The sequence below is a fragment of the Meles meles genome, chromosome 7, assembly GCF_922984935.1.
Source record: "Meles meles chromosome 7, mMelMel3.1 paternal haplotype, whole genome shotgun sequence".
Lineage (NCBI taxonomy): Eukaryota > Metazoa > Chordata > Mammalia > Carnivora > Mustelidae > Meles > Meles meles.
The window spans coordinates 75169661-75197250 of NC_060072.1; the positions used below are offsets into that span (position 1 = coordinate 75169661).

The window sequence follows — 27590 nt, forward strand, 5'->3', positions numbered from 1 at the left end:
TTTTCTTTATAAAATGTTTCTACTTTAAATATTTCTTACTTTTTTCCTAAATTCTCTACTATGTATGTATGATTTTTGTTTGTTTGTTTGTTTCAGTTTATGTATATAGACATCCATAGGAGTACTTCAGTGTTCATGCTGTTACTATTAGGAGAATGTATTTTGATGCTTCTTACCATTAACTTTTTTGTTAATTCACTAACACACTATTAATCATTTTGTAGATTTAGTGAGGAATAATTCAGTGTTAATGTTATTTGGCACAGTTAAATAATGGCAATTAAAATTATTTTGAAGATTTATACATCAAAGTCTTACAATTATAAAGAAGAATAATTAATCTCCCAAAATTATTAAGTTAACTTTAAAAATTTTATCAGAAAGATGTTGTGTTAGGAATGCCTAGTTGTAAATTCTCCCTTCTTCAAATGGATCCATCAGACAATGCATTAATAAAGTACGAATAGAGAAGCTAATCCAAGGATGCTTTAGGGAAGGTGAAATCAATATATTAGTAATGCATGCTAATGCACGCATCCCCAAGCAAACTATGGTGGGAAAACAAAGAATTATAAGGTAGGGTCCGCCCTGCTCTGAACCACATAGAGTGATGGAGGAGATGAGATACACTGCAAGGACAGCAGTGGTCAGAGCTGTACGCAGAAATGCTGGAGGAGATGCCGTAAGTGCTAAAGCAGTTTAGGAGAAGCAGACACTTCCTCCTGGGTGGTCAGGAACAAAGATGAAACTTGTTAGTTCTGAATAGAACAAGAGAAGAGCATTTTGGATGAATGTAATGAAAGAGGCAAAAAGAAGAATAAGAAGAAAGATCATTGTCAAAGTGATTTCACCCTATGGTCTATCTTGGCTTTTTAAATTTCATTGTTGTCAATGACATTTACTTCATTTCTTGAGGCTGAAAACCTCAAGGTCACCTTGACTCCTCCCCTTGGTCCCTCATGTGTAATTAATGACCTCTTCCTGTCAGCAGACCCTGGGCCACATGCTTTCACAGGCATTCTCTCACCTGGTCTGCAAAGTGGTATTTAACGTCCTCACTTAACTGAGACTCAGAACCGTTAAGTCCCCTTTTTGGTTTCCTTCAGTTATTGTTTGGTAGAGCAGGGATCTCAACACCAAAGTGTCTCTGATGGACACTAAATCTCATGCTGAAATGGAGGAAAGTTGAGGAACACAAGGGAGAGAGAATGGGAATGAAGAGGAGGATGAGGAGACCACAAAGAATTGCTACATCGTTGGCAGATGGAAGAAAACTGTTGTGATACACCCATTGTCCATGCTCAAGGATTGTTGTGTAAAGCCCTCACTTAAGACCTGGGTGTATGCGTAAGTATGTCAGTAGCTAATGAGGGGGAGCACCTTTGTGTTATTATCCAGAATTCCTGAGTTTGAGAGGCCTCTCTTTAATAATTATGCAATTTCCTATCTCCACTCAGAGCACAGTGCCTAGAAATGTGTATTTTCTTCTTTTTATTTATTTATTTTATTTATTCTTTTTTTTTTTTTTGAGATAGAGAGAGAGAGTTACTGAGAGAGAGCCCAAGTAGGGAGGGAAGGGGGAAGCAGACTCCCCACTGAGCAGGGAGCCCAAGGTGGGGCTCCCAACTCAGGATCCTGAGATTATGACCTGATCACTTAATGTATTGAGCCACCCAGGTGTCCCTAGAAATGTGTATTTTCTATCAGTGACTCAAATATCATATTCTATCATCAGTTTGGTCTTCCCCAATAAGACATATTTATTTGTCCCAATTGTTAGAATGCTTAGAGTTTAAAAAAATATGAGAGAACTTTGGCTATTCTCAGTTTACCTAGACTAGAGTGAAAGGTAAGAGAAGGTGTGACAATTGCTCCCACTTTGGAGTAAGTACAAGGGCTCCATATTAGTTTGCAAGGACTGCCAGGGCAAAGACCACAAACTGAGGGGCTAAACCATCTACATGGATTTATTCATAGTTCTGGAAGCTAGAAGTCCAAGATCAACGTTAGGCAGGTTTGGCTTCTCCTGAGGCCTCTCCCCCGCGGCGGGTAGATGGCCACCTTCTCCCTGAGTCCCCACATGGCCTGTGTGAGGCCATCCCTGGTGTCTTTTGTTCTAAATCTCCCAATCCTGTCTGCTCAGAGGCTAGCAATCAGGCCAGATAAGGCCCACCCTAACACAGCAGCATTTTCACTTAATTACCTCTTTAAAGATCCTGTCTTCGAATGTAGTTGTATTCTGAGGTAGTAGTAGAGTTTCCAACATATGAATTTGGAGTGACAAAATTTAATCCATTATGGGCTCCATGGGACATTCCACTGGGCTCATGTTCTCATCTGCCACTCTCTCCAGAGCCCCTGAAAAAATCACTTAACCTTTCCGATCCTTAGTGTCCTGACCTCTAAAATGAGGATTATGGCAGCCAAACTCAGTTGTTTTGTGAGCACCAGAAAGCTTTTGTTCACTATAAAAATCGTACAGAAGGTGACCAAGCACACTCCTGAACCTCCCTAGGCCTCAGTTTGTCATTTCTAAAATAAAAATAAAAACCATCTCTTTAAGTTTTTTAAGGGATTAAAGAGCTGTTGCATGTAAAATGTTTAGCCTAATGTTTGCATAGATACAGCACTTAATAAACACTATATGTTACCATTATTTCTCATCCTTTCCTCTTCTGCATTCCTTCTGCCTGCTCTCCCTTTTCTGTCATTGCCAATATCCCAATTAGTGAGCAGTCTGGAAGATATGACCAGGTGTACAGAAAGAAGAAAGAGAGATATCCTTCTGTCTCCCGTAAGGACACAAAAGAGGATGTCTCTATGCTTTGATCATTAACTAGGTAGTTATTTTTGGACAATTCATAATTATCTCTGTCGACCTTCTGTTTAATAACTTTCATCATGAAACATTCTTGCTTTTCTACTGTTAATCATCTGTCCTCATTGAAATGTCTTTAATGAATATCAACCATTTACTCTAACTAGATAGGATATTTATTTGTTTCAAAGTGATATCTATTTGGAAATAACAGCAATGTCATTGTTTTACGACAGCAGTTGTTTAAGTGGGTAAATTTAGTTACTGAACCTATCTTTCTTTAACAGTTTTGGAAACAGTAAAAGTTAACAGAGATATTAACTGTCTCACCAAGAGCCATGTTTGCTGTTTATATCATGAATTTTTATTTTTCTCCACAATTTTTTACATATATGAGTTGCCATTTTTAAATGAGAAGAGGAAAAAAAGGAAAATACACATGGCTTTCCTCCTTACTTTTTTTGTCGAAGGAAAGATGCTAAAAAATCTTGGCTTTGTGAAAGATGGAGGAAAAGGTACCCAGGAGAAACAGAATATGGAAATGAGAAGGTGAATTCCTATGTGGATCAGAGGAAGAAATGTGGAAATAGAGTTGTTGTTTTTTTTTCCCAAAGATTCTATTCATCTGACAGAAAGAAACCACAAGCAGGCAGAGAGGCACGCAGAGAGAGAGAGAGAGGAGGAAGCAGGCTCCCTGCCCAGTAGAGAGCCCAATGCGGGACTCGACCCCAGGACCCCGAGACCACGACCTAAGCCGAAGACAGAGGCCCAAACCACTGAGCTACCCAGGCACTCCAGGAAATAGAGTTTTTTAACAATGGAAAAGAAAGACTTTTCTCTAACCTATGGACCAACAACCTTGAGGCTGATCCTAAGCAAATTTCTGGAAGTGAATGGGTTTTGTACACTCCATATAGAATAGGGATTTCTAACTGCCAGCATGAGTTCATCAAGAAAGACTTATGCTAGACTCATTTTCATTCTTAATAAGATCAGGGAAAGTGGTAACGTAATATACCTGAATTTTGGCAAACAACTAACCAGGTACTTTATAAAATATCTTTTAGACAAAGAGAGAAAGTTCTAGGCGGGATATAATTTTTTGGGTCCATAACTGATTGAGTGACATTTTCAAAGGGCCCAAATTCATAGAGGAATATTTATGAAATATGGTCTCTACTTAGCCTGACCCCATTATTAGTTACTACTCTTAGATAAAGATGAAGATATTAAGGTCATGATTATCACATTTTCTGATTTGAGGGAGAAAGGAGGGAGAGGAAGTTGATATGCTAAATTATAGAATAGGATCTAAAAGATGCATCAGGGAGGGAAAGTTGAGACTTACTAGAGATAAACTTAAAGTAAAAAGTATGTGGGGGTGCCTGGCTGGCTCAGTCAGAGGAAAATGTGACTCTTGATCTCAGGGTCATGAGTTCAAGCCCCACATTCAGTGTAGAGATCACTTAAATAAATAAAACTTAGAAAAAAAGAAAGTGTGCGAAATATTGCATTGGGATTCCAGACACCCCAAGTACAGGATGGAGGAAGCATGACTTGATAGCACCATCTGTAGCCAAAGTAAGCTCACATGAAACAGGTCAGCTGCCAAAAACAATCGCCATGCAGGCTTCTGCTCTTTTAATAGAGTGAGGATGTCTCAAATGAGGCAAGCCTGCCACTTCACTCCACCAATCACATCTAATCATACATGATTTCCTTTCAGAACACCTCATTTTTAGAAGACTGTTGCACACCCTGGAACATGGTCAAAGAGCAAGGAGGAGAGTGAGCGAAGTTGAAAATGTATCCTGTGAGGAAGAACTTGCCCTATTTGGCCTGAGGAAAACTCAAGGGACAGAGAGAGTTTTCATAGAAAGTGTGTAGCACCTGGGGAGTTTGTGGTCATGAGGGAATACGGGTGTTCATGAAGCGGTAGGGATGCATTAGTTCTGGAAAACCAGGGGCTGTAGTGCTGGCCATTCTGTAGGAGAATGTTTGCCACAAAGAGCTGCTGTTCCCCTTCCCAGAGAGCATCTGGGTACCCGGGAAGCTGTCCATGCAGCCGCACAATTGCTAGGTATGGTCTCTATGAAGCAGCTTTCACCCGTAGGGTCCTCACCCGCCTCTCAGCACTGCCAGCTGAGCCCGGTGTGGAACCCAAACACAGAGGGGTTCCCTGCCTCCTTCCACATGGGGCTCTCCCTCCCTCCTCGAACCAGTGGGCTCATGGGACTTTCTAAGACATTGAATTTTAGAAAATTGGTTAATTTTCTAAATTACCATAGGGAGCTTAAAAGTAGTAGAAGCCTGAGGCAAAAACCCTATGACCAGAATTTCTCTCCTCATTCATTAACTTATAGACATTGAATAATTTCCCCATTCTTGTACCCTTTACCTTGCTTTGTGTTTTTGAAGTAATTGGGTACGTTCAAATTACTCTCTCAACTGTCTGAAGTTCTTACTTATGTTTGACTATGACCCTAACAATTTCTAGAGGTAGTTGGTGTCAACTTGAGAGCCAGCCAGAGTAAAGAGTAGAAAATGGGCCTCAGCATCAGAAAAGTCTGATTTTAAATCCTTGTTCTGCCACTTCCTAGCAGTGTGACTGTGGGTGAGTTAATATATATGGTGATCATGTATTATTAATTTAATCAGCAAATGTTTGGGGAGCCCCTCCTATGACACCAGCTCTGTATTTGCTTTTGGGCCCTGAAAGATGTTAAAGGAATAAAATGCCTCAGGGTATATGAGATCTTGATATAGTCCCATAGATCAGAAATATTTATTTGCTTGTGGTAGGAATAGTGAAAATAATGCCTCTGGAGTGTTGCTAAGACTTAAAAAAGAGGTAACTAATATTAAGTTCCTAAGAGAAATTACATCATGTTGATTCAGCAAATAATTTCCTTCCTTCTTTCTCCTTCGTTTTTTTTTTAACCTTCCTTTCTAGTTGGCTTTTGTTTATGGAGGAATGTCATACATGGGTATTCTTCCTATTTCTGTCACTACAGACTTACAGATGCTTTAAGCTGACATATCCCTTATTCATCTGCCCTTGAGGCACTAAAAATCTCTTGAGTATGCTCTGACATTTCTCAGTCCTGTAACCTTATGAATGTACAGTGTGATCTAATTCAGTTCTGAGCATTTCAAAAGACTTTAATTTTATGATGAAATATTTTATTGCTATTAGTAGAGACCATAAACCAATTATAGTTGCTAAGACGTTCTCTGGCTAAATTTTTTTCTTAAGGCATTAGCCTTGGATGTTACAACCTCCAAGAAGCATTTCCTGACCACTTAGATTTAGTAAAGTTTTTCTGCTCTGAGGCCCTACATTTCCTTATCATGGAAAGCAGTGCAGTGATATGTCTGTAAATTCGGTCTAGCCTTTGAATCATGCAATCCTGGATTTAAATCCAGATCCATCTCTTAGTGGGCTTTGGCTAGCTACTTAGCCCAAGTCCCCCTTTCCTCATCCATCAACTGCGACTCATAAAACAGGGTTATAGGAGAGCATGTAGGTTAAGTGCCTCCACAGTGCCTGGCACACAGTGGGCAATAAATAAGAGCCAGGTGCTGTCATCATACTCAGCATCATCGTTGTCACCTTCACCATCATCGTGACACTTTATTGTAATTGCTCGTTGAATATGATTGTCTTACCCAAATGGCCAGGGACCATATCTTCTCTATTTTCCCTTTGTCCCCAGTACCTAACAGTTTTGAACACGTACTAGGAGTTTAGTAACTTGATTGTTGAATGGTTGTGTTCTGGTGGCCCACAGGACAACAGTGGCTGCTGGCGTTCTTTAATTCATCCTGCTTGGGTCAAATAATTTTCATCTTTTATGCCCTCAAACGTAATGAGATGAGGCCTCACTCCTTCAGGAGTGAGTCTACCCCTGGCATAGATCCTAGAAAGAGCAGGTGAGACTATGTAGAACCCATAGCATCTCGGAACTAGGAAGGATTTTCCCAATCTCCCAATTCACTCCTTTCATTTTACAAAGTCCATGCTGTCACACATCCACTGCTCGGCTGGGCTAGATTTGTATATAACTGGAGGGCTGTTAACCTGAGAAGAGAGATTTAAAGATGGTTGAGTCAGAGCAATACATCCATTTTTCAAATTTCACTTTTTTATCTGTCACCATCTTACCTGTAGAATTTGCTTTTTATCCTTTAAAAATAACACTTAGCTAAGTACATGTAAATAACAAGTACAAAATAATAATAATAATAATAATTAGCCCAGAGGTGATGTTACTTCTCCCATCCAAGTACTAACCAGGCCCAACCCTGCTTAGCTTCTGAGATCAGACGAGATTGGCTGTGTTCAGGGCGTTATGGCCTGTTGAGGTATTGCAACATGTGATGTTACTTCTAAAGGAGAAAAATTCGATATTCACTACAAATATCAGGAATATCCACCACTCGTTGACATTTTGTTAAGAGAGTGCACTGTGCCTCTGCTCACCTGCTCTCTAAATTTCATCACAGAGCATATTTTGAATAAATAATAATCTATAATTGCATTAGCAAAAAACCATTTCTAATGTAAGTGAAATATGGAAACAAATTTAAACCTCCTACTCGAATTACTCTAATTCTAAGGCCTGTAATTCCACAGAGGCCAAAATTTTGCTATAGGAGTGCTTCGTTTTTACCTGCCTGGAAATGGATGACCTGAGGCCAAATTCCAGAGTGGTTCTCCAAGTGTTCATTTTCATTTACATCCATTGTATTTACCCAAATACACCCTAGGAGGGCAGGACTCTCCTGGTTAACTTAAACAAAACTGCATGTCTGCTGACCATCTCAAAGTCCTTGACATCCCTAAATGATAGCTCAGATAGGAAATCTGTTGGAAAAGATAAAAGGAGCATAAAGGAATTCATCCTTTAAGACTCTGAGTTTCTACAAAAGGGAATCTTTGAGCTAATCAAGATGCAAAATGAGAAGACAAGGAGTTAAAGGAGAAGAAAAAAAAAATTTCCCCAAAGTGGAGAAAATGGAATTGTTACATTTGAAGGACTTTTACTGAGTGTGATAATCTATAGACCGGCTACCAATCAGAAGCAGATCTCATTCCTATTAATAAGTGATCATTAATAAGCTACTCTGCAACAAAGACCGCCTGTGAAAGGCTCCCTTCAGTAAGGATGTTCTCGTGAATGAACGCAAATCAAGCCTGTGTACTTTACATCACAGACAGCTTTAGTGTGTTTTCAATGTTGTAAGCAAAAGCATCAGCAGTTTGCATGAATTTTGGTATTCTGGAATTATATAGGCAGGTTTTGCTGTAATAAAAATATGCTGGCTTTAGAACAGTGGTACTTAGATACAGGCCTGGGAATGTAAATTTCAGTAGAGCATCAATAGTTCAAGCCTGTAAATCCAAGTTTTTATGCTAATTTGGCTTCAGTATTATCCACATAACAAATAAAGAAAGCGATTTGCCAAGGAAATACTTGGTCTGAACACTTAGTGAGAGGACATCCTGCAGTTACTTTAGACTAATTGAATTTTCAAGTCTAACTCCAATTTTAACTTTTCTGCAAAATCTTTTTGCAGAAGTATAATATGCATTTCTAACCAGCTTCTAAGGTGACTCCAGACAGTCAGCCTGGTACCAATAAACAGATGTTCTTTCATTAGTGTAGAACACTCAGCACATGGTCTTTCTTGCAGTAGATGATTAACATAACTGATTAGCTAAAACATGGAGTTTTAATAGCTAGCATTTTGTTAACCTAGTGTGAGTTACATTATATGACTTTAAAATATAACAAAAGTGGACTTCCCATTCAGGTTAGCTTTCTCCATCAGTCCAAGTTAATAATTTACTATATAATAAACATTCTAAATTTCTGCTAACAAATCTTGCTTTTGATTAATAAAATTTTCAGAAAACTGTAAAGATTATTTCTTTCTCTAATATCGCCTTAATCATGGAAAACATTGTATTGCATGCTTGCTTTTTTCAGTGTACCCATGGGATTGACAATATGCCCACGTGTGCTGCCAATAAAGGCAGTTATCTGAATATATTCCATTTTGGAAAAGCAGATTTAGGTGCTAAGCATTAACTGCCATCGTGTTCAAGTTCAGAACTTGAAGATCTTTCGTTATATTAATAGACCCTGTATTTTTAGATGTATCCAGATACCAAATGTGAGTGGCCACATATATTCTAATGTTCTTGAGAAAGCTCACTACCAAATTACTACTTTTTAAATCCTGTATTTAATTAAGAAAAACATCTTTTCTATTGACCTCATTCAGGGGGAAATAAAATGTCAGATGTTTCTGTATGAATGCACATTCCTCACTAAATCTCTCAGGCAACTGCTTTTGTTAGTTACTAACACGATGCTCCGTCATCTCTTTGTATATATGTCTAATTTATCAGTTTCTTGTAGATTGTCAGCAGCCTGCTGCCTCCGTACCGCCACAGTGCTCACAACTAGCCGGGAGGCAAGACTGCCCAACTGTCAGGTAAATTTGGACGTCCTTTCTCTTCTCACCCAGCTGCATGTCAGATCCATGGATCCCAAGCTCTCCTTTCCACACCATAACTTCCTATCCATAATTATATCTGCTACATTTTATCTTAAACATGGGCTATGCTAACATACTCTGGGTACCTGAAGTCTACATGTGCTCCGTGGACAGACAGGAGAGCTAGTTTATTTTACCGGCTGCTAGTGGGTAGACTCAGAGCTCCCTTATGTGAATAAATGCTAGGATTAGTGCAGTGGTTCATTACCTTCCAAAGTACAAAATTTGGAGTTGTTAGGATGTTTGCCCTACTTCTTCTTTTGCTTGTCTTTTGTCCTTAGAATGTAGTTCTCAGACAAATAAGCAGTAAGAATAGAAAGCATATCTCCTGTCTGTTCCAAGACAGCTTTATGAATGCGTTTCTCTTTTGTCTCCACTCACTACCCTCATTAAAACTGGATTTGAAGGCTGGAGAAAAATTTATAATTGGCATTTTAAAAGAATATTTACAGTGATAGTGCCCTTTATGTGAGATTAACTGAGGAATCTTAAAGGTAGTGTTACTCACTCCCCGTACTCTAAATTGGAGATTTGGTTGACAATTTTTTTTAATTAACATATAATATATTATTTGCCCCAGGGGTACAGGTCTGTACCCATCAGGTGATGTACATGTCATCTGGCTTACACATTTCATAGCACTCACCATAGTGGGTGACAGTTTTTATTCCAGTGACAGCTTTGCAAATCCATCACGAATTTACCCCCATGTGGGTGAACTCGCACTTGGCATCAGAGCACCCCCTGAGGACGTTCCGTCTCTGGGTAATACTTCATCTCCAGTTATTTGGCCTCTGATAGTACAAAGTTTTTATAGTCTGATGTGGCTTTTATATTCTACTTATTGTTCTTTCTGTATTTTAATGTATGTGTCACTCTTCTACCAGAGGAAGGCTGTTTTGGCATAGGGACAGGCCTAAATACATCTCCACAGACCTCAGGAGCAGGCTGCATGTGGTCAGAGGTTCAAACCAGGAGATCTGGGGAGCCCCAGATGCTCCCCAGAAACACGGGGGCAGCCAAAGACCCCATGTGACTTGGTCTCAGAGGGGGCTGTGCCTGCCAGTTGCAGAAGGGAGACATGGAGTTAGCAGGAGAAGGTACACAATTAAATAAGCCCCAAGCCAAGGTTCCCTGATTGATGTCTAGTCTGCCAACAGGATTCCAGTCACAGAGTTTTTATTTCAGGAACATTCTTTGCTGACATATGAATACCATCTTATCATAATAGCAGCTGTAGAGTCATTTTAATGGTGTGACTAACTGAATATAATGATAAACGTTCAGACACATCCTAGTGGGACCCAGTGCATGCAGTGGTGAACAGCATGGGGTCTTAATCCACTGCCACCGTCCCTTCTCCACCAAGCACCCCACCCCCGCCAGGTCCTGGCACAGTGCCAGGCACGCAATCCATGTTCAGCACCTGCTGATTACAGGAATGAGGGAATGAGCTCTGGAGGCAGATTATTTGGGTTGAAATCCCACTTCTACCCCCTGCTAGTTGTGTAATCGTGGAAAGTTGCTTTTGCTAGCTAAGATTCTCTGTCTACGTGTGTGTGGTTTTTGTTTTTGTTTTTGATTTTTAACTTGTAAAGTAAGGAAGGGAATAGTTCTGAGGGATTCAGTGTGGCACAGACCTGATGCATAGTGTACTCTCGAGATGTGTTACTCTTACTAACAGTTGTCAGTACCTAACTTCCTCAAGGCAAAGGTCTGTGGCCTCTTTCATAACTTCTCTGATTTGCTTGGGGAAAGAATAGAGAAGCCTACTTCTCTAAGTGTTTCAATTAGGTAAGGAGTGGAAAGGCTACTGGGCAAATTTTTAAAGTTTTATTTCACTTTACCCTTTTTTTAGGAACTGATTTGAGTAAACGGTTACCTGCCCCAGTTCTCTATCTTCTGAGCTTACAGAATTTAGGTTGCTTTGTTATACCTTCACAGGGATGATTTACTTTAAAGAAAAGCAATTTAATGAGTTACAAATGTTTCTAGTTTCTACCCATATGAACACAGCATACCCAGGTTCTGTAGTCCCCAGATTTTAGATTTAGATCTTATAAAATCCACATAGACCTGGAAAAACTTATTTTCATAGTCACTGGGAATATGATTGACTTCCTTCCCACCCATGCCTGCTGCCAAATGGATCTAATTTAAAGCCCTTACTGCTCTTGTCACTTCTTGGTGGCAGAAAAGTTAACAGCCAGTGTTTGAATTCTTACCGTGTACATGACACGTGTTTGGTTCTTTACACTTATTAATCATTACAACTCCCAGAAGGTAGAAACAGTTAATCACACTCATTTTGAAACCAGGAAACTGAGGGGGAGGAGTAGGAGTAACGTGACTTTTCCAGGGTCACCCATCCTGAAAGCCCAACGAGTCTGGCAGGTGTTGTCCTAACCACCACGGTACATCACTGTACCACCAGGAGATCCTCCCTGATTTTCATTATACTGTAAGGAGCATAGTCAGAATTTAAATCACTCATGTTGACCCTGTATCACTGAATTGAAAAGAAAGGAACATTCGTTTAATGAGAAACATGAGAAATAGAACATACTCACGATGTTGAGTAACTTTAGATCAGTGTTTTCTATCTCTGTTTTCTCACAATAAAAATTGTTTTATACGTCCATCAGCTTATACATATGTTCAAATAACTTTTAGGTGTAGGGTTTTGAATAAATGAGCATTCTCATATTTTCCATATATGCTTCTTACAGACTGATTCCGTTGTAAAGCTAAATTATTAAAGTTGTTTATAGATAATAGATAATCATAATGTGAAGGGAATGCCCAACGTGGGGCAGCCTTAGATGTAATATTTAAATATATGGAGATGTTTGGGATTTAGCACTTCTCCCCTTCTATCATTTTTACGTCTTGGGAACAGTTTCCTAAGCCTACTGTTTACAAAATTATCTACCTACAAAAAGTAGGTTCTTAAATGGTAAAGGTTGAATAACAAGTGGGTTCCTGAAGGCTGTTAGCAATCGGAACTAAATACAGCCTGTACCTGAAATAATTAGAACTTACTAAATATTTACATCTAAGAAATAATTTCTTAACCGGTAAGCCAAGAACATGCTTCTGTCTTAATATATATAGTGTGATGTCATTTTATGCAAATGTAAAGTAGAAGTAGTGTAATATAAAGTATTTATGAAAATCTGAAATCATGTAAGAACTCTGAAATAGTGAGCACATTTTGAAATCATCATGAATGACATAATGTGATGGCATTGGGCCAAGTGAACTACATAACCTGTGGCTCAGCTGTTGCCACACCCTTCAGCTGGTCCAGCAGAAATTCTTGTCTTCGTCCAAAACCAAAATCATACTGTATGTTAGCTCAGAAAAGAAAAATGTTTGTCTTCCTTTTGATTGGGAAGTGTATTTAGACTGCATGGGACCTTCCAACATTGTTCTTTTATAATGTGACCACCCCACATTACTTTCCATAACTTATGTTGAATAATGTGTTTAGCTCCCTAAAAAAGAAACATGTTCTAAAGCATGCAGCTCTAACAGAGAGAGAAGCTCTGTTAGGTCTGTGGGAGAGTCTGTCTGCTGCTGTGTTTCCTGGGCCATCTGACTCCGTCTGCAGTGGCGGGGGCAGAGCCTTGCCCTGCAATGATTTTTTTTTTTTTTTTTTTTTTTTTAAGCCCTGGTGTTGAAGCTCCAGCTCTCCCAGGGCTACCTACCATGTTTTAAAAATAGGTAGGAAAGTCATTTTTATCATGGGTTTCTCTAACTAGTACAGAAGAGCACTGTCCTCTGAAAGTAAATCATAGCAGTTCAAAGAGTTTCGGAAATAAGGATGACCTCAAGTAGATCAGCAGTTTACATGATTATAATTTTGTCTTAAAATTCAAGAGTTATACTTGAAGGATAATTTCAGTAGGATTTTGAATGCTAATTTTTAATGAATTCAATGGTAATATTAACTTTAGATATAAAAATGAAATAGATAAGAAATTATTTATTAAATATTTATTTATTGGGGCCATGGCTTAATTAAATGGCTCTGATTTGAAATGAACTCTGTGGTACTGAATTTCATAATATATGAGGGGGAAAAATCAGAGTTTTAGAAAAATGCCAGTCTTTTTCGATTAAAAAACCCATAGTGTGTGTTCCCCCCAGTCAGTCACCTTTGAGAGGGTCGGAACCCAAAAGTGTTTTGTAGTTTTGCCTTAGGAAGTTTTACTCCCTTGTCCTCCAAGATTATTCATCAAGACATTAATTAGCCTGAGCATTTATGCATTCATTTAAACAGGAGGCTCTCAGAAGTGGTTATTTGGAAGTCTGCATGGTGTGCTCAATAACTAGGAAGTCTTAAAACTGTCCTGTCTTATTTATACTGCCAAACTAAAGCAAGTAGTGGAAACCCTTAGAGCAAATTAGGCTTCCATGGGCAAATTACTTATCCTAGGGAATCTAGATCCAGCAGAGAACTGTGGGTCCTGTAAAGCTTTGATCCAATGTTGTCTACTCCCCTGGAGCTTGTTGGAAATGAAGATTCTTCTGTCCCATCACAGACCTTTCAGTCAGAAGCTGTATTTTACCAAGTGGATGGTATGCATATTGAAGTTTTAAAAGAACTGATTTGAAGAAATCTTGCAACTAACCCAGAAACCTAGAGGAAATGAGACTGTGTGCAGAAATTGAATAGAGCGACGTTAGGGGAAGGGTTTACTTGTCATTTCCCTAAGGTTTTTTGTTTGTTTTGTTGGTTGGTTTTGGTTTTTTTGGCATTGTTTTTGAAAAGCTGCAGTCGTCTTGGCGTGCTTTAAACTATTTTCTGTGCAAAATTTGTGTTTATGTTTTTAAAATTTCTATGAAAAGATTGTGTCTCTCTAACCCTTAAGAGTATGCCTGGCGTCCTGTAAATGCGTTTCTTGCTGACACGCTTGTTTCTCATTTTCAGTCCTGACCTAGCTCTCCCTGATGAGCAGCCACATTCCAGCCCACACTGCGCCCCTCTCCACTGTCTCTCCAAGCCTCCTTACCCCTAGTCTTCATCTCCCGCGGACGGATGTCTAAGGTGAATGCTTTGTAGCCACACACAGGATACTGCCCAAGACCCGGTGGGTGTTTTCTTCTTGGTTGTGAGATGTAGGATTGGATTCATGTTCATCATTTTGGAAGATGAGAGAAAGTTAAGAAGAATAACACAAAGCACAGACTCCAGTGTGATGAAACATTTTATGGTTTCTCTAAGTCACAGATAAATTCTGCAATCAAATGGCTATGGTTGAGTTCAATAAAAACAAAAAATAAAAGGAAACCGGAACTATGTATCTCAGATGGCTGGCTTTACCTCGATAGCGTAAGAAAGACCTAAGACAATGTAAAATACATATATTGTAAAATCATCTTTCCTTGTACTTCAAATTCAGCTATATGAGTTGATTCTGATGTTTTTTTGTCGTTGATATTTATTTTGTATTTTATTTACCACATGATTTATGTCTATAAAAATCATTTCTGTGAGAGGTGAACTTAATTCCTTTATTGTTAAGTATGTATAATTTGCTCAGTTAAGTATGAGTTTTAATTTAGTTCGAAATCTGGAATTGGCCAGACTGTGGTCATGTTTCTTGCACAAAATAATAAATGAGGTGCATCAGAATGTTAACAATAACTGTATTTTGCTGCTACAATGATACTGTTTATGCACTTATTTTCTGATCAGTAGCTCATTAACTGCTGGTTGTTTTTCTTTCTTTTTTCTTTTTTTAACCAGAATTCTTCACTTGCCATCATTAAGTAAGTCTAAGAAAGACTATGCTATGATTCATTGACTTATTCAACTCTTGACAGCATCCTTAATTTTTTAAGATTACAGATAAGTAGATGCACTGGTGCTGCCCCTTTGTGTGTGTGTGTGTGTGTGTGTGTGTGTGTGTGTGTGTGTGTGTGATAATGTTAAGAAAGCTAAATAACATGAAGGGAAACAAAAAGCTGTGTTTATTAAATGACCAGAATTTTTTTTTTACTTTCCCAAATTCAAGGTCCTACTAGGAGTTTTTCCTGCAAAAAGGTATCAAATGGGAAAATATATACATAGATGTAAGTTAGCGTTTGGTTAATTAGTTGACCCAGAAAGTGTTCAAATTTTGAGTAGGATTGTACATTTCGTTGTTGTTGGGGGTTTTTTTTTTTTCATAGTGAATCGTCCTTGCCAAAAAACCATAATAAACCTTAGCTCATTGTCTACTTTTGACAAACACTCAGGTGCCTACAATCATTATATTATATTGAGATAGTCCGTATTCTTAGTTTGTTTTCAGATTCTGCTGGGTAACTTTTATGACTTGATTTAAGGCAGTGGATTTTCATAGCAAAACTTCTTTTGCACATAATCTGACAAACAAGGAAAACAGCTAATCGAGCTGAAAGGTCTAACACTCCTGGGCTCCTTAACTATCAAGTGCTGCCCACACAATTGCTCCTAGCCCTGATTCCTTGTCTAGTCAGGTAGCCTTAACTTATTTAAGACCATAACAGTCTGACCTTTTCGTGTAACTATATCTGTAACTTCTCTTCAAAACAAGAACAATCCTCACTGTTAACACAAAAGGTAGTTAACAACGCCGGGCTCTAACAGTGAAGATGTGGTAGTGCAGATCTCGGCTTACGGAGTGGGAGAGGGTGGTACATTAATGGATGGCCCACCAAAGATGGCAGCCGGTCGGTAAACCGTAAAGCACAGTGCAGGAGCTTCCGTCAATCGGACACCCATTAAGTAGTGGTCACACTATGACCAAAGCAACCAAGAGGTTTTGAGTTCCTTCTGTGAGTGCTATTTTTCAACAGCGTCATTCATTATGCAACTTGGAGTAACTGGAAATCTTCACCAAAACAGAGATTCAGGTTAAAGTAAAAAAAAACAAGAAACAAAGCAAATCTTCACAAAGTCCAGATCATGGCACCCTAACGTTCTGCTCTTTCCCTACCTGCATCGCCTTATTGTTCCTAAACGCTCGCTTCATTTTATTGCCTGGTACCAGTATGAGTGAGACAGTGTGGGTTTTGTTGGAGTTCAATTGATAGAAACAACCCCATTCCCCATACCTCCCCATTCCTGCTTTTTCTTTTTCTTTTTTATTTGTTCTTCAAGCATCATGTTTTCGGACCTGAGAAGGGGCATAGCTGCTAGGTTGACTTTTAAGAAAAACTGTTTGTGCCTGAGGGAAAATATGCCTTTTTTAAAAGTACCTCAGAAAATCTTCCTATGCTGCATCTCGATATTGTTGGTGGTACAGGGAACTGAGCAGTAAGTACTGTCTGTGTGTAACTACACACAGTACTGTCACACAGTACCATCTGTGTGCCTACTTACAGTGTAGTATTGCTTTCATGCTCCCTGACTTTGTATTTATGACCTGGTGAAAAGCCACGTTGTAGATGAAACATTTATTTCTTCCCATACAAAGTCTATTATATGCTGATTTTAACTCAGTCCTTTATCTTAATAGAGTGGGAAATGCTTGTTTTTAAATATGAATTCTATAAACATGTTAATTTTAGCAAAATTTTGCCAAGAAAATAGAGACTTGGAAATAAATATCTAATTTTCAGCACAAAATTAGATAATAATCCCTAAGCAGTAGGAGAGAATTCCATGTACACTGTGGCATCATTTAGTACACTTTAAACTGAGCCATATCTGTATTTATTTAGATGCATTTAAAAGAATAAATATGTGTAGAATGTGTTAAAATTAGTACCTGTTAAAAAAAAATCAGGATTCAAAAGGAAATGAAAAATTGAAGTATCCATGAAAATCAAAAAGAGTGAACTTCAGTAAGACTAATTGTAGATAGACTTGTAGAATAAAAACCAAACACAGAAATACAATAAGAATATGGCTAATTATTGGGAACAGAGTGGGTAAAGATTAAAGGTAACCAGCAAGAGTGGTTAGCAAAGTAATTTGGTAGGTTTTTAAAAGTAAGCACAATTACTATCCTAAAAAGAAGTCCTTATGCAGAAATGCTTTCCTAACTGAGGATTCCTCTTAGCTAAAAATTAAATTAAATTTAAGGGAGCAATAAATTTCCTTTAGCCTGAGTGCACAGGGGTATACAGGACCCTTGGGTAATTCTTTCCAATCAACTTCTGACTCATCAGATCCCTTTCTTACATCCAATTCTGCTTCAAGAAGAAGAATTTGGAGAACTATGAGAAAACAAAAAGCTATTAAATAATTAAGAAAAGACCCATTTAGAAAGATAATACTTTTATTTAGCCTAAGGAAGAGGAGGTACAATAGTGACCTCCAAAGAAAGGAAATTTAACAAGAGGTACCAGCTATAGATATCACTATTAAGACTGGAATAAGAAAAACTAAGCCTTTAGTATGTAGGATTTATATTACCTTGATGAAAGAGATTTTTAACAGTGGAATATGAATCACTAATATTGATAATCATAAGGAACATTGGTTTTTTAAAAATTAAATATTATTGGTTATCCAGTAAGGATTGAGTTAGGGGCAATGTATCTTATGATAGTGTATTATAATTCTGGGGTTCCATAATCTTATGCTTCTTTTGAACTTAAAAATACATTGAAGTTATGCTGGTTAGTCACAAAATATTTTATCCCTTGGAAATAAGATGGCAATCTTAATTTTTCCAAGATATCTGATTTTTAAAAAAGGAAATCATTGGTATTTTTTTCTTCCAGCTGTATTTCATAATATTGTTAGTAATTTTACTATAAAAAGCCTCAATTGTCAGAGTCTGAAAAAACAAATGTCCTCAGGAATACTTTGGAAATAGAAGGTATGCGATCCCTTGGGGGGCAAATGCCTCTCGAATTTTATCTTTTCTTAAAAGCATCTTCAATCTCAGTATTTCCTCTTTCTATTGCTTTGGAAAATATTCCTGTGCAGCTAGTCCTTCTGTTTCAAACAGTTATGAAATGTTGGTCAAATAAACCAACTGTGAATGTGGACAGTATTAAATGAAATCCTCTACAATTCTCAAGTAGAAATTACAAAATATGAAAAAGAAGAAATGAAATATATTTTCTACTAGGATAAGAATGGCAAATTTAATGTCTAATTGTTATAATCAAACAGCCAAAAGACATAATCTGTCTTCCAGAAAGACACATCAAGGGACACTAATCAATTCCCGGTAAGGAACTGTGCTGATTCAGCCCAAGGAGGCCAAACCCACTGATACTGTAGATAGAAAGTAGGACTAGATTCAAAAGGAACTCCCAGGGTAAAGTTCACAATTTAAAAAAAGTTTGTCCTTCAGGTTTTTCGTTTGTTTATAAACTAGAATGATTTAAAATAATCCTCATATTTAAGATTGCAAAAATTTAGAAGAATATGCTTTCACATAAAGAGAACATAGTTCTCCAAAAAGTTGTTGAACTGGAGTTTTGATAAATGACTTTCGTGATCAATGCTGATACCGACAAGTAATTTTTACCTTGAAATTCATTTCTATGGACATAGAAGACCAATCCAGCGTCCGAGTGACCTTTTCCACTGTCTGCAATTATGCCCCCAGATGAGTTGCGTCTATAAGTAAGTTCATCTTTATTTAAATGCTAACTTAACCGCCATAGTCCCTGATGTGTAGCATTTGCAGCCTGACCCAATTATGTTGACATCTGAAAGATTTTGTCGAGGCATCTCTTTCATCCTTCTCCCTCAAAGTATCACTGAGGAAGATGTTTAGTACTGAGATATGTTCCCCAATCGACAATTTTCCAAAAATAATATTCTACGTAAAAAGAGGAGTAATTAACTGCCTTTACTGTAAGGGTGTGAGTACATAAGTATGCGTGTAAAATGTTTGCATGAGAAATTTCACATCATGTAAGCTTTCCCATACTCATAATGCAAACACTATAGACGTCTTATTTCTCTTGTGATCTTCTCTCCATTAGGAATGTAAGGAGATTTTTACCTATATCTGGTCTCCTCTCCATACTGAAATGCATGGCTCTAAACCTCTGTGTATTTTTATCCCTTTCCTTCACAGTTATTTAAAATTTGTCCTATTTAAACTGACACCTGGATAAACTACCAAGCTGGATTATTTCTGTGATTGGAGTTTAAGTGCTGTAGAACATTGGCCGAGAACAAACATTTTTTTTTTAACTTTTATTTCTTTCAGAATTTTTCTCTGATTATTGTGGTTCTCTAATAAAAACACTGAGAAGTAAATTGTGTGACTTTTAGTGTGACTGTATGGTTTTCTTTATAAAAAGTCATTTAAAAAACAAAGATGAGAGAACCGTATAAAGTAAAGAGAAATGTCATCTTTTTATTGACAAACCATTATTCAATAATACGGAATATCCAGAATGAATCATTTTATCATTTAGGTTTATAGATATGATTACACACCAAATCTTAGAGGAAAGAACTGATTTTACCATTATTGCCACAAAATTTTTAAGCTCCATGGTTTGACTGTTAGAGTCAATTAAACAATTCTTTGAAAATCTTTTATGATATTTTTGTAATCTACTCAGTGTTTTTATTTGCATGATTACACGTATATGATGAACCATACATGATTCTGAATTGTATTTCTTTCCAGTATTAACATTTGTGTAGTGTGTGGCCAACCCTGATTTGTACACTATATAATTGTTGTTGTAATGATTCTGCTATTCCTACATTTAACTGCAATTTTGTTATTATGCCTTTTGGGATTAAATGATGTGAAGTGTTTCCACCTAATGATAATACCATATGAAAACATGACTAAAAGACTGACCTAAGAAATTCTTTTGTTGCTAATCATTTTTTAAAATCCAAATTTCAACAGAAACTTGTTCTCAAAGACATATGCATTTATTTTAAATTCAAAAAAATTCTTATGAATTTATTATTGTTTGTCATTTTAAATTTTTTTATTGTAGACAATCCTAAGTGAATGTCTCTGGGAGAATCCATTTAGGATATCTGCTTGTGTTTGTGTAATCAACGGTTGGAAAAGGCACTCCAATGCTAAGAAAATAACCAAAAGCCGATATATCAGTTCTTATATCTTGGTTTATGTTACCAACTGACTATGGTGTAATGCATAACTCTTTCCAGTAAATAAACTGGTTATCTTTTGTTCATTTCATCTATGCTACCTTTTTATCATACCTTTCTGTATGTCATTTTGACTTGTACTTTTCAAATAAGAAAAAAAGTATATGAATCTCTATATGATTTACATATCTATTCAAAGAGCCCTTATTTGAACTAAAAACTAAATGCTTTGCTTTGACATTTCTATACATTCCTAGTAAGTAATGTTTATCAAATTTGCCCACTTGTCATCTTTCCCACTTGTAATCATTTCTAAAAGGATATTTTGGCAGGTGGTTACACTTAGCTGAATTAGATTAGGAATGTTCCAACAAGAAGAAAATGTCTGTTCCCAAAAAAAAAAAAAAAAACAAAACAAAACAAAAAGGGAAACATTATTTTAATGAAAGAAGAATGAAGTTTGTATGCTTTATTTGGGATACAATTATTCTTTGTTCTCTTTCATATGAAAGAATAGCAGAGTCCCCCAAAAAATAAATGTTGGAGCAAATATGGACTTCCATGAGGCTTTGATGAGTTGAAAACTCTAATGCAATCCTCACCATAACTAAACAGATTAATGGGCACAACAACAATTCTAGCTAAAGGTGCCTGCCTACCTGTTGTATGAATACAACTCTAGAAACAATAGTGTAAACTTTCCCCCAAATATCTACTTTTTCTCTTCTAAGAGTTATCACTTTTCCTGGAGGTTGGATCTCTAAGTCTGTTTGATCCATAATCTTCTCTTACACAATGAAGCTGATAGTTGCATTCAAAAGCTAAAAACTGGACCAGCCTCCAGGAAAATCAAGAAAATTTCTTCTTATCCCTGCATTTTGCGGGTGAGTTGGGTAGCCCTGCATCCCCACTGGAAGTAAGAAAGAGTCCAGAATTGATGGGAACTTGTGGGAGGGATTTTCCTTTATTTGGGGTTGTACACACATTGACTAGTAAATTGTGGGAACCTGAATTCTGAATGTGAGCAGTAAGTTCCTGAGAGATGGGTTCCTTGGCTCCTTGTCACCAAGCCTTAGTTATAACTCATCTGGAATTGAGATTATAGAACCCACCTTTACCTACTGTAATACCAACAGGCACCAAATACCAACCAGTTGAGGGAAATGGTCTTTAAATTAAGTGAATGGTTATTCTCCTCATTCTCTCTTGTTCAATCTAGATCTCCGTGTTTGAAGGAGTCTTCATGTGTACAATGAAATCGTCTCCAGAGTTCCTTCTTAAACATTTTATGAGTGAACTTCATTGAAATACTTTAAGAAAAAAGGATAAGTCAGCCACAACATTAACATTAAGGTAGATAAATCTCACTGGAAAGAATATTGCCAGTATCAAAAGTAAACATAATTCATAATGTAATTTAAATGTAGAAAACAATATAAATCATCACTATAGTGACATCGCATAAAGAGCAAAGAAAAGTTACAATTGTTTACATAATTGGTGAGACCCAGTGCAGAATGAAAATATGGACCTCCTTGTTCTAAAATTATTAAGAATTTCAAAACTGTGACAGCAGGACATTAAATCTGGCAGGGAGTCCTAAGTGTAGAGCCCTATGTGACTGTGGAGGGCTAGCCCATGAAGCCAGACTTGCCCCAGAATATGCTAAAGTAGTGATCCAGGATCTAAACAGTGAAGGTAGCTATCAGAACCTGGACTTTATTATTAACAGAATGGATTTTCCAGTTTCTTTGCTTGCAAAAAGAAAACAATGTGCTTATTATCTGGGACAAAACATTTTAATGCTATTACTTTAAAGAGTTATCAAGTTGAATCTGGCAATAATTCCATAACCCAATGCAGCTTTACATTTCAACTTAAAATTTCTCAAATTCTGATGTTATCTATCAAGTTGTATAGAAATTATAAAAATCATTAAAATAAGTAAATAACAGTAGTAGACTTTTTAATTACCATGTATTTAAGTAAAACTAATATAAGATCCCTACTGATAGCTTCACAACTTGACTTCCTTTGAAGTTATGAATGATTAATAAGGTCAGCCAAATATCACAGGAAGATTTATGTCATTTAGAAGAGCTAATAGCCCAAGATTAATAAGTGTTTTATATCAACTTCTAAATAAATCAAAGAGGAAAAAATTATTTACTTCATCAAGAGCTATTGGTACTGAAGATATAAGGGTTTACGTTTTACTAAGCTACCCTATATGAAAAAGAGGGAGAAAATTAGAATATATATTAATTTTTTTCTTTTTCTTGGTAAAGCAACAGTAAAGACCAATAGAAATGTTTATCTATAAAAGAGCAAAGCATATGGTGGAAGGGAACCAGAGGAGACAGATTCCTCACTAGGAGCTGAATCCCTTTTTGTATTTTTTCCTATTTCAACCATGGGAATATAGTATCTATTCAAAAATGAAAAAATAAATATGGGCTCCCCAAAATTTTACGAAATAAAAATTAGTGGAGCGCCTGGGTGGCTCAGTTGGTTAAATGTCTGCCTGCAGCTCAAGTTGTGATCCCAGGGTCCTGGGATCGAGCCCTTCCCCTGATGGTTTCCCTGCTCAGCCGGGAGTCTGTTTCTCCCTCTGCCTCTGCTCCTCCCCCCAGTCATGCTCTCTGTCTCGTTCTCTCTCTCAAATACATAAATGAAATCTAAAATAATAATAAAAAAGCAATAAAAAATAAAAATTATCATGAATTCTAGAGAAATAATTGTTCCAAAGCAAGCTATGTCAGTGGAAATATCTTGAAAAACATGGAATTTGTTCAAATTTAAGCCCTGGTATTTATAAGCTCTGTGTATTGGAAAGGTATTTAGCCTCTCTACGCCTCAAGTGTCTCATTTTATAAATGAGGATAAAAATGCCCACCTGGCAAGTTTATTGCAAAGATTAAAGGAAATGACAAAGGTGATATCTTTCAAAATGGTGTTTAGTCTTTGATAGCTAATATTATTTCCAATTATATAATGCTTAGACTAGTGGAGTCTTATCTGGATGAAATTCTTCATTCACTTACACATACATTAATTCAGCAAATTTTTACTGAGAACCTGCTTTGAGACAAGATTTTGCTCTAAGGGCTTAATATATCAGAAAGTAAAGCAAAGAAGGTTCATGTCCTTTTGAAGTTTGTATCAGATATGTTGCATTGATGAGGGAGAGATACGAAAAGCAGTAAACAGAATAAAAATGTAAATATCGAAGTATGTAAAACAAACAGTTTCAAACAGTGAAACTTATGGAAAAAAGAAAAAAGCAGGACCAGGAAAGGAGATTACGCTGGGTTGGGTTGGGGAGAAGGTGAAACAGTTCACAATATTAAATGGGGTGGGCAGGTGGGGCCTTACTAAAAAAGAAGAAGAGAAATATAATCCTGTTCACATTGTGATTGTTTCACTTTTTAAAATTATTAAATTACATATTTAGATTTTTAGATGTTATTATCCATCTAAAAATATCAAACACTATGAACATTAAGCAACAGCATTTTCAAAAACTAGTCTTTTAAGATGTTCTAATAATTTAGAGTGAGCATTACAAAATCTCATTTCATGACAATGTTGGCTTAAAAACTCAATATTCATTCTACAAATAGGTATCATGCCTTTTTGAAGATTCAGGACAAGCCCATTTATGCTTCTCCAATAAAAATTTGAGTCAGACACTGCATCAAAAACTAATGATGTGGGCACCTGGGTGGCTCAGTTGGTTAAGCAACAGCCTTCAGCTCAGGTCATGGTCTTGGAGTCCTGGGATCAAGTTCCACATCAGGCTGCCTGCTCGGCGGGGAGTCTGCTTCTCCCTCTCACCTCTCCTCTCTCATGCGCTTGCTTGCTCTCTCATTCTCTTTCTCTCTCAAATAAATAAATAGAATCTTAAAAAAAAAAAAACTAATAATGTATTTTATGGTGACTAACCCAATAAAAAAAACTGAGTCATAATTTCATTCAACTGACATATTGGTAACTGTGAATTCTAACGAATTTGTGATTGACCCTAGAAATAATCCTTATGAGGACTCGTGTTTTTCAATATATAGCCAGAGACTAAACTGTTCTTTCTTCTTTTTTTTTAAGATAGTTTATTTATTTATTTATTTATTTATTTATTTATTTGACAAAGAGGGAGACACAGCAAGAGAGGAAACACAAGCAGGGGGAATGGAAGAGGGAGAAGCAGGCGCCCCGTTGAGCAGGGAGCCCGATGTGGGACTTGATCCCAGGACTCTGGGATCATGACCTGAGCCAAAGGCAAACACTTAATGACTGAGCCACTCAGACACCCTAAACTGTTCTTTCTTCTAGTTGTGAATTCCAACTCACTCCTTGAATGACCCTTTCATCCAAATTTTCTGTAAAAGTAAGGGCATCTTTTTTTTTTTTTAAGATTTTATTTATTTATTTGACAGAGATCACAAGTAGGTGAAGAGGCAGGCAGAGAGAGCGGGGGAAGCAGGCTCCCTGCTGAGCAGAGAGTCTGATGTGGGACTCGATCCCAGGGCCTGAGCCAAAGGCAGAGGCTTTAGCCCACTGAGCCACCCAGGCTCCCTAGTAAGGGCATCTTTTAAAAATACACTGGCAGGGGCACCTGGGTGGCTCAGTGGGTTAAAGCCTCTGCTTTCGGCTCAGGTCATGGTCCCAGGGTCCTGGGATCGAGCCCCACATCGGGCTCTCTGCTCAGCCGGAGACCCGCTTCTCTTCCTCTCTCTCTCTGCCTGCCTCTCTGCCTACTTGTGATCTCTGTCTGTCAAATAAATAAAATCTTTAAAAAAATAAAATAAAATAAAATAAAATAAAATAAAAAATAAAAATACACTGGCAGCCTTCCCCAGTACATTTGCAGCCCTCCCCCCAAATACATTTGCTCAAACTTTCTTTCCAAAAACAAAGATAAGCAAAGAAAGATACTGTCATGGGGCACCTGGCTGTCTCAGTGATGGAACATGCAACTCTTAATCCCAGGGTTGTGAGTTCCAGCGCCATGCTGGGTGTAGAGATTACTTAGAAATAAATTCTTTAAAAGAAAAAAGATATTGCCACCTTGCTAAACTTTACATTAGCTTGCTGCTAAGAATTACCATTTTTCTTAGATTTATGTAGATTCAAACTTCAAGCCTGGCTATCTCATTAGAATCAGCAGAAAGGAATATATATTTCGAAGTCAGCCTTCTCTTTATTCTCGTAAATAGTTCCCCTAATTCTGGGTTACTTTACTAGAAAATAAAGTCCATGTTACTAAATATACTTATGTAATGTGGAAAGAGTCTCTTCAAATTACAAATCTAGGTAAGTATGCATACTTAACAAGTATCAAATGAAGATGAAAATAAAATCCAACTGATGAAAATATTACCTATTAAAAGTCTAATTATCTAAGTCTAATTTAATGTCACTTCTTTCCAGCAGATGCAAAAACAAAGCTGATTTGAATTCAGGTATAATTATGATAATGTGGTTTTAATTATGCACACCAAACCAAAGACTGTCCTTTAAAAGTGCATTTTATCTGGAAAATTGCTGTCATTGGACTGGATGATGACAACCTACCATTATTGGTAGTGCCATTTAGTTTCCACATCTAGTGGTTGATAAGAAAAACAAGATTTTTCAGAAGCACTTTTTAGTTGGGGCACCTGGGTGACTCAGTTGTTAAGCCTCTGCCTTCCGCTCACGTCATGATCCCAGGATCCTGGGATCAAGTCCCGCATCAGGCTCCTTACTCAATGGGGAACCTGCTTCTCCCTCTCCTGCTCCCTCTCTGCTTGTGCTTTCTCTCTCTGTGTTAAATAAATAAAATCCTTAAAAAAAAAAAAGAAAGAAAGAACTTTGGGGTCAGGTCAGAGAAATGGAGCAACTTCATATTTCTTCTATAAAAACTAAATGAGTTCAGTGTGTAGGCACCAAGCTGTTCTTGTCTTAAGTTCTCTGTGTAACATTGCACGTGACCATTAAAACTGCAATTTTCTCTAATAAATTGTTTAGTGACTACAAAAAATTCTTATGCAGTCATTAAATGAACATTTATTGACCATATACTGTGTGTGTCAGTGGACTCTCAAAACTTCCTTGAGCAAAATTATTCTATCATACGAAAAGCTGGAACATGTGCCAAAGTAATGGCAATGTCCTGGTGCTCACAACCCTCTATTGAACAATACTGATGCTTCTAGACCCGTCCTGTCATTTAAGATATATGAATGCAATATAATAGAATTAAAACATTCACCAGAATATATCTGGTAAAGTCTGCAAAGAAGCACAGAGAACCTGTGTCTATTTTCGGATGGAAATATTACACCTGAGGTATTGAGCAAATTATGCAAGAACTGATCATGTTCTTAAATATACTCTAGATCAGCAAAGACACAGGGTGATAATTGGCTGGAGAAGTGAGGATCACGCTGGTAAGGCTGTGGACACAGTGTCAGCCCTTTAAGTTCAAGATCCCATTCACAGCCGAACCTTGCTCAGTATATTCATATCAAGCTTCTCTTTGTCCTTGGATGGGAGTTACTTACATCTCCTCACAACCAGGAAGTTTGCGAGAGACCTGATCAGTTCAGGATAAAAACATTCATTCTGGGGGCACCTGGGTGGCTCAGTCAGTTAAGCATCTGCCTTCAACTTAGGTTGCGAATCCGGAGTCCTGGGATCCTGCCTCTTGTTGCTGGGCACCCTGCTCAGGGCAGAGCCTACTTTTCCCTCTGCCTACAGCTCCCCCTGCTTGTGCGCTCTCTCTCTCTCTGTCAAATAAATAAATAAAATCTTTTGTAAATAGATTTTTGAAAACATTCATTTCAACTGGAATAAATCAGGGTATTTTCCTTCAGACTGATCACAGAAAAGGTTCTGACAATCCCGTTCATTTACTTCCCAAACGTTTGTCATTTCCTAGTAATAAAACCAATATGTGTTTATTTTAGCAAATTTGCAAGATGTGGGAAGTTGAAAGAGGGCAATGAATTTCACCCATAATCATCTCTCAATAGAAACTGCTGATAACACTTTGGTGTCCTTCCTTGAATCATACTGAATATTCAGTTTTGAATCCCACTTTTTTTCTCTTATTATTTTATGGTGCATTTTTTTCTAGAGTTTTAAAAGTTTTCAATTAAGTCATTTTTAATGCTGGTATATTATTCTATGGAATGA

At 37.3% G+C, this 27590-nt stretch overlaps 1 protein-coding gene across 4 annotated transcripts in view; it reads left to right on the forward strand.

Moving 5' to 3' along the window:
* BICD1 (BICD cargo adaptor 1) overlaps positions 1-20502 on the forward strand; it is a 210572-nt gene extending 190070 nt beyond the window's left edge. For 2 of the 4 annotated variants that reach the window (XM_046013080.1, XM_046013079.1), the window contains exons 9-10: positions 9247-9322; positions 14322-20502. In XM_046013080.1, coding sequence (XP_045869036.1) covers positions 9247-9322; positions 14322-14409 — 164 coding nt within the window. In that variant the 3' untranslated portion in view covers positions 14410-20502. The remainder of the gene's footprint in view (positions 1-9246; positions 9323-14321) is intronic. The other 2 variants (XM_046013081.1, XM_046013082.1) reach the window with 2 other exon arrangements.
* Positions 20503-27590: the final 7088 nt, after the last annotated feature.